Source organism: Erythranthe guttata, chloroplast, assembly GCF_056151865.1.
Source record: "Erythranthe guttata chloroplast, complete genome".
In the NCBI taxonomy this organism is placed as follows: Eukaryota; Viridiplantae; Streptophyta; class Magnoliopsida; order Lamiales; family Phrymaceae; genus Erythranthe; species Erythranthe guttata.
Genome location: NC_068035.1, coordinates 2,501 through 10,000, shown reverse-complemented (window position 1 = coordinate 10,000; position 7,500 = coordinate 2,501). Strand labels below are relative to the sequence as shown.

Below are 7,500 nucleotides of genomic sequence, written 5' to 3'. Positions count from 1 at the left end.
ATGCTGATGTCTCTAGTAAACCAAAGTCATCGTCGAATAGCTATTTTGCTTCAATTTCTTTTTTGAGAAAAAAAATGAAAGATTTAGTTACGATTAGAAATTGACTTTCTATCTTCAGCCATGGATCCCTTACTCATACTTATTCAATTGGAAGTCTTGGTCCAATTCAAAAATTCTGTTTCGCAATTTCATAATCCAACTTTGAAATTTATAAGTGACTCATGGATACAAATCACGAGAATGCGTATTTTTTCTCGACTTTCTCATTGAGAGGTAAAGGATTCAATCCTTTTAAGAAATAAAGTTTTTGATGGGAATATGAATAAACCCGAAAGACCCTTTAACTATTAAAAGGTTAATAGAACGAATCACACTTTTACCACTAAACTATACCCGCTACAATATCATTATTGTATACAAATGGACCTTTTGTCCAACAAGGTAATTGAGCATGATCAAGATAGGATCATCAAAGAATCATTAAAATGAGAGTGTTGAACTTTGGGAGTTCTAAATTGAATGAGATTCGGAAAAGAGGCTTCATTTAATTTAATAATTTAAATGAAATAACTAAAACCTTTTGCTGAAGAAGATAGATACCGATCAAAAAAACACTCAAATTCTAACAGAAAAATCCATTGTGAAAGAATCAAAAGTTTCTTTTTTAGTTCGGAAAATGAAAATGAAATATAACAAGAAAAAGCATGTAAAAAATCTTTCTTCTTTTTGTTGTTGCTTAAATCTAAAATATAAAATTATTATATAATAATATAAAACAAAACAAGTCTTTTTGTTTTCAAATCAGATAAATCATTATTTATCTATACTTCGTTGGAACAAAAAAAAAGGCCCGGCCTGGTCAGTACTTAGCCGGGCCATCAGAATAAGAAGGGCCTTTCAAACAAAACAAAGAGGTCTTCCTTATTTTTCTTTAGTTCGATTGTTGGCACGCCCCTCTTTTAGATACAGGAAATTCCTTATTTGTGGATCTCTCTCTATATATAATAGAATAGAGAAAGAAGAGTAGAGAAAGAAAGATTCCTTATATTATGTATAATATAGTAATTATCTTTTTCAATTGGGAGAGATGGCTGAGTGGACTAAAGCGTCGGATTGCTAATCCGTTGTACGAGTTATTCGTACCGAGGGTTCGAATCCCTCTCTTTCCGTTTCTGTTGATGACTTGATTTATTTATTTAATTTTCCTATTTTAAAAGTATGAGTTAAACGCGTGGAATAGATAAAATCCTAAGAAAATAGGAAAATTAACCAAGAAAAACCCTTTGGATTTTATTCTTCACGTCCAGGATTACGTCCCGGATCATTAGATAAGAATCCAAAGATAAAGAGAGAAACAAAAAATATCACTACGGTATAAACGAAGAGTTTCAGAGTAAGCATTACACAATCTCCAAGATTATTTTTTGGAAAAAAAGAGAATAGATCTTCCATTTTTCTACCACATAGACTATTTTGACACCAAGAAATAAGTTTTTCTAGAAATAAAAATGCATTGTCATAAATCCATTTGTTTTTCATTAACAAAAATTTTTGTTTATATCCAAATTAGATATTGTGGGAGACCCTAAATAGGGTTAGGGTCTTTCACTGGAAAAGGGGTTAAAAATGAGGAAATGGGGGTAAGCCGAATTTATGATTTATGGCGACTATCCAAGCCAAGAATTTCAGTGTGCGAATCGAAGGTTCATACTCTCAAACTTATCTGATTATATCAATTGTTAGGATTTTTTATCGAAGAAATCATGCATTTTCTAGGATATTATTAGTAAGGATCTTATCGAAAACTTACAGCAGCTTGCCAAACAAAAGCTAAGAGAAAAAAAAACAGAGGTATGACTGGCATAACATCTACGATTGGATTCAAAAAAGCATAGGCTTCGGGCAATTTGCCGAAGAAAAAACTACTCGAATAAAGGGCAGAATTAATACAGATCAAACTAACGATATTAAGCATAACAGACATTTTGTTCTTGGAGATAATTGCATTTTGATTGAGTTTTTGATATAAGGAACAAGGAAGAAAGTAAGTAAGGTAGACAAAAAATCCTTCTTTTTCTTTGAACCCACCCAACCAAAAATCCTCCAATTCTCAAAGGAGAATAGAAGAAATCATACTTTCATACAATATCTTAATTGAATTCTATGTAATGATCAATAAATTAAATTGAATTCTATATCTATATGTATCAAAATCCCAGTATCAATCTATTATATAAATATTTGGACTGCAGTTGACAAACAACCAGTAACAATATTATTGTTTCTTCGTGTAGATTATAAATTCAAATGGGGCGTGGCCAAGTGGTAAGGCAACGGGTTTTGGTCCCGCTATTCGGAGGTTCGAATCCTTCCGTCCCAGCGCATATCCATTTTTTTATGCTACATTATTCCCATAGAAAGAGTGAGAGTGGGGGGGTGGATATGAATGAATCCATATTAATTTTAACTAATATGTGTCTCTTCGAATCTCATTAAAAAGAAAGTTCCATAACAATAACATATTTATATATGTTATGGAGCCGGTGTTTTTTCTTTGAATCTGATTTTATTTAGGTATTTCGTGTTTGACTCTAATCAAAGATTGGAAATCTATGTAACGATTGAGGGAGAGGGGATTTATCCTATCCCTTTATATTTTATTTTATGCACTTTATGACAAGAGTCGATAATAATATTATGCAACCCCATGTTAAAGTTAAACAAAATACATATATATCATATAATGATATAAAATGAGAAAATGTTTAGCTTATATGGTATATATCGTTCTATTCCAATGACAATAAATTTTTGATTTTTGTGAAAAAGATTTGTAATCCTTAAAATGATATATAACAGTGACAACTCGTCAGTCTATCTGAGAGATACGAAAACCCTTCCCTATTTTTTTTCGATTTTTATTTTCGTAATTGTGATATGATATCAGATCAAAAGAATAAAGATTCAAATCTTAACTTACATCATTTTTTTATACATCTCATGTAAAAAAAATTAGATTGATTTCTTCTTTTCTTTGATCTATTTATTGATTTCAATTAAAATTTAATCAGTGCTGAGTCAATTAAAAAATAAAAATAGATCCTTCTATGAAGATCGAACGTGATTTTTACTGTTCAATTTTATTAAAATTAAAATTAAATATGTCTAATAATGATGTCTAAATAGGAAACTTTTTTAATTTCAATTTGAAATTTTTTAAATGTTTTTTCAATGATTCCTTCTAAGTGGAATCTTTGAAAAAGTAGCAAATAGTTTAATCTATCCTATTGAATCATTTGAAAATACAGATTCAAAAAGTTATTCGTTTATATATTTCTATTTCGTTCTAGGATCTATATATTATTTATGTATGTTAAAAATGCCATCTTGCTAAAATTTTTTCAGAAAAACAGTTCTCCCTTATCATATATAGGCGAAAAAGTCTAGATTGTGATGTCTATGGACAGCTAAACCAATGACTATTCATGATTCCATGATTGAATCAATCCCATACTGGTTCCAAATTAGAGGAATGTTATGGTAAAACTTCGTTTGAAACGATGTGGTAGAAAGCAACGTGCGACTTGAAGGACACGATCCATTGTGGATTTTTACATCCATCATTTTCCATTTGTCTAGGAATGAGGGTGCCCTTGACTCGACATTGTTTGTTCTATTACACTTAAACCCTTCATTTTTTTTGGGTTGTAAATAGTCCACGATGGAGCTCGAGTAGAAAGGATTAATTCATTTCTCGGGGGCAAGGATCTAGGGTTAATGCCAATCGATCAATTGGAACAACTTCGTAAATATATCTTCCGTATATAGAAAGAGGAATATAGAAAAAGGATCCAATTGTAGCAAGTTTTCAATTCACAAGAAAAATTTGTTGGAATTTATCAAACCTTTTCGATTATTCGATTATAAAGTGTATCACGCGGGAATCAACAGGCCATGGGATTCTTTGCTAGAAAGCAATCAAAAAGGGTATGTTGCTGCCATTTTGAAAGGATTCAGAAGCACCGAAGTAATGTCTAAACCTAATGATTTAAAATAAGCATAAAGGATCTAAGAACAAGGAAACACCATTTGAATTGTCTCATATAGTATCAATAACTGCATCACACTAAAGAATCCAAATAGAATTTTAAACGAGACAAACAAATGGGGGTAAAGACTACTCATCAATAAATGAAATAGACTAAAGATTTTTCCTTTCAGCTATTTCAGAGTTATCCAACTTGAGTTATGAGTACGAATGGTTTTTCCTTTTCAGGAAGAAAAAAAGACTTAAATAATAGTCGAATTGATTTTATAGGCCCATTTGTCATTTAATTTATTAGAATTGCATACATAGACAAAACTTCGAATCAAATCATTTTTTCTCGAGCCGTACGAGGAGAAAACTTCCTATACGGTTCTAGGGGGGGTATTGTTGATCTACATCTATCCCAATGAGCCGTCTATCGAATCGTTGCAATTGATGTTCGATCCAGAAGAGAAGGAAAAGATCTTAGAAAAGTGGGCTTTTATGATCCAATGAAGAATCAAACTTATTTAAATGTTCCCCTTATTCTATATTTCCTTGAAAAAGGTGCTCAACCCACGGGAACTGTTCAGAATCTTTTAAAAAAAGCGGAAGTTTTTAAGGAACTTTCGTCTAATCAAATGAAATTCAATTAAAGAAATACCAGGGGGGGGAGCAGTTTGTATATAACTTTGTATAATTTTTTTGTACTTATTTTTTTTTATTTCCCCCCCTTTTCTGCTGTATTCGTATTTATTTAGGATTGTTTCCGTTAAATTGAATGGTCTAAAATGACAGACAAAACCTCAGTTTATTGATCTACTAAATATAAAATTCGGACATTTCCTTCAATTGTGTGGTTTTTATTGCAGCTCAACTACCCATCAAGGAATCTATTTTGCTTATTCCACTTAGATTCATGAAATACATTATGGACTAAAAAACCCGGAAATTTTTTTCAATTCTTCCTTTTTGATTCTTTCAGTTATCTTTTTTTTATCTAAATTAGATATTAGATATATAGTGTCAATCCAAGACAATTTTGAATATTATTGCATTGTTAAATTGCAATTCAAAGAATTGAAAAAAAAAATCAATGCAATTTATTTTTTCCACTGTATTCTTTTCTCAACATTTATATTGACAACAGTGTATCGAACAAATATAATTCATCGTGATAAGCGAACCGGGTCTATTTATTTCCGTCCCATAGGTTTTTACTTTACCTTATTCAAATTCAAACGATGCTTTCTTCGATACAAGAGGTTTTTTTGATTGAATTAAAGGGTAGATAACATAAGAGATACTCTATAAATTTTTTAAATTTGGTATATATATTTTTTTTTATCTGAGAATTTCTTGTATTTTCATCTAATCAATTTCTTTATTATGTTTCGAATCCATTATAAAATTTGTTTTTTTATATTTGTTAGCTCAACGGTTTGATTAACTTATATAATATCCTTTCCTTTTGTTTAAATTTAATTGAATTTGATTCTGATTGTATCTATACACTCTTTGTTGAAGATTTTTGTTGAAGGTTGAAGTTTTATTTAATCTATATTTTATTCGGGTTGCTAACTCAACGGTAGAGTACTCGGCTTTTAAGTGCGGCTAGAATCTTTTACACATTTGGATGAAGTGAGGAATTCGTCCATACCATTGGTAAAGTTTGGAAGACCGCGACTGATCCTGCAAGGGAATAAATGGAAAAAAGAGCATGTCGTATCAATGGAGAGTTCTGAGGATATTTCATCCTTATCGGATCGGTATAAAACCTTGTTCGAATTCTTGGAACGAAACAAAATAAAGTAAAGTAGGGTCAAATGAATAAATGGATAGGGGCCCTATGGCTTCAATTAATTATAAAAAAGAAAAAGCAACCAGCTTCTGTTCTTAATTTGAATAATTTCCCGATCTAATTAGACGTTAAAAATAGATTAGTGCCTGATAGGGGAAGGACTTCTCCCCCACGAGTGGATTCTATATTTTTTTAATGAATCCTAACTATTGGCATTCTCGATTTTGGAATGAAGATGCGTGTGTAAAAGAAACAGTATATTGATAAAGAAAGTTTTTTCCGAAATCAAAAGAGCGATTAGGTTGAAAAAATAAAAGATTTCTAGCCATCTTATTATCCTATAATATAGACGAATTAAATGAAATGAATGGAAAAAGGAGAGGGTAGAGAATCTGCTGATAAGTTTACCTATCCCGAGGTATCTATTCTTACTAGAATACCTTGTTTTGACTGTATCGTACTATGTATCATTTGATAACCCCCAAAATCTTCTACTTTTGATTCAAATCGAATTTCAAATGGAGGAAAGCCAAAGATATTTACAGCTAGAGAGATCTCAACAACACGACTTCCTATATCCACTTATCTTTCAGGAATATATTTATGCATTTGCTTATGATCGTGGTTTCAGTAGATCCAGTTTGTCGGAAAATCCGAGTTATAACAATAAATCTAGTTTACTGATTGTGAAACGGTTAATTACTCGAATGTATCAACAGAATCATTTTATTATTTATTATCCTAATGATTCTAATCAAAATACATTTTGGGCGCACAGAAATAATTTGTATTCTCCAATCATATCAGAGGGTTTTGCTTTTATTGTAGAAATTCCATTTTCTCTAGGATTAATATATTGTCTAGAAGGGAAAAATAAAAAGATAGTCAAATCTCAAAATTTACGATCAATTCATTCAATATTTCCCTTTTTAGAGGACAATTTTTCACATTTAAATTTTGTATTAGATATACTAATACCCCAGCCTGTTCATGTGGAAATCTTGGTTCAAACTCTTCGCTGTCGGGTAAAGGATGCCTCTTCTTTGCATTTATTACGATTCTTTCTCAACGAGTATTGTAATTCGAAGAGTCTTATTACTCCACAGAAAGCCAGTTCCTCTTTTTCAAAAAAAAATAAAAGATTGTTCTTATTTTTATATAATTCTCATCTATGTGAATACGAATCTATTTTCGTCTTTCTACGTACTAAATCTTCTCATTTACGATCAACATCTCTTGGAGTTCTTCTTGAACGAATATATTTTTATGGAAAAATAGAACGTGTTGTGAACATCTTTGTTAAGGTTAAGGATTTTCAGGCGAACCTACGGTTGGTTAAGGAACCTTGCATGCATTATATTAGGTATCAAAGAAAATCCATTCTGGCCTCCAAAGGGACGTCTCTTTTCATGAATAAATGGAAATCTTACCTTGTCGCTTTTTGGCAATGGCATTTTTCGCAGTGGTTTCATCCAAGAAGGATTTATATAAATCATATATCCAATCATTCCCTTGAATTTTTGGGCTATCTTTCAAATGTGCGAATGAACCCTTCAGTGGTACGGAGTCAAATTATAGAAAATTCATTTCTAATCAATAATGCTATTAAGAAAGTCGATACCCTTATTCCCATTATTCCTCTGATTGCGGCATTGGCTAAAGCTAAATTTTG

General features: G+C 31.2%; 4 protein-coding genes and 4 non-coding genes across 8 annotated transcripts in view; 5 read left to right on the top strand and 3 right to left on the bottom strand. All coding sequences in view use genetic code 11, as the record gives it.

Moving 5' to 3' along the window:
- trnG-UCC overlaps positions 1–397 on the bottom strand; it is a 746-nt gene extending 349 nt beyond the window's left edge. The window contains exon 1 of the tRNA in view: positions 375–397. This is a non-coding gene — a tRNA (tRNA-Gly). The remainder of the gene's footprint in view (positions 1–374) is intronic.
- A 684-nt stretch (positions 398–1,081) lies between these two features.
- trnS-GCU lies at positions 1,082–1,169 on the top strand. The gene has a single exon. It is a non-coding gene; the product is annotated as a tRNA-Ser (tRNA).
- Positions 1,170–1,290: 121 nt separating this feature from the next.
- On the bottom strand, positions 1,291–1,401 carry psbI (photosystem II protein I). Its single transcript has one exon. The coding sequence runs from the start codon at positions 1,399–1,401 to the stop codon at positions 1,291–1,293; it is 111 nt and encodes a 36-aa protein (YP_010543488.1).
- Positions 1,402–1,795: 394 nt separating this feature from the next.
- psbK (photosystem II protein K) lies at positions 1,796–1,975 on the bottom strand. Its single transcript has one exon. The coding sequence runs from the start codon at positions 1,973–1,975 to the stop codon at positions 1,796–1,798; it is 180 nt and encodes a 59-aa protein (YP_010543487.1).
- Positions 1,976–2,308: 333 nt separating this feature from the next.
- On the top strand, positions 2,309–2,380 carry trnQ-UUG. Its single transcript has one exon. It is a non-coding gene; the product is annotated as a tRNA-Gln (tRNA).
- A 1,157-nt stretch (positions 2,381–3,537) lies between these two features.
- On the top strand, positions 3,538–4,683 carry rps16 (ribosomal protein S16). The gene is made up of 2 exons: positions 3,538–3,577; positions 4,457–4,683. The coding sequence occupies exons 1-2, from the start codon at positions 3,538–3,540 to the stop codon at positions 4,681–4,683; spliced, it is 267 nt and encodes an 88-aa protein (YP_010543486.1).
- Positions 4,684–5,598: 915 nt separating this feature from the next.
- trnK-UUU overlaps positions 5,599–7,500 on the top strand; it is a 2,582-nt gene continuing 680 nt past the window's right edge. Inside the window, exon 1 of the tRNA in view lies at positions 5,599–5,635. This is a non-coding gene — a tRNA (tRNA-Lys). The remainder of the gene's footprint in view (positions 5,636–7,500) is intronic.
- Positions 6,347–7,500, top strand: part of matK (maturase K) — a 1,539-nt gene continuing 385 nt past the window's right edge. The window contains exon 1 of the mRNA in view: positions 6,347–7,500. This exon is cut by the window's right edge and continues 385 nt beyond it. Coding sequence (YP_010543485.1) covers positions 6,347–7,500 — 1,154 coding nt within the window.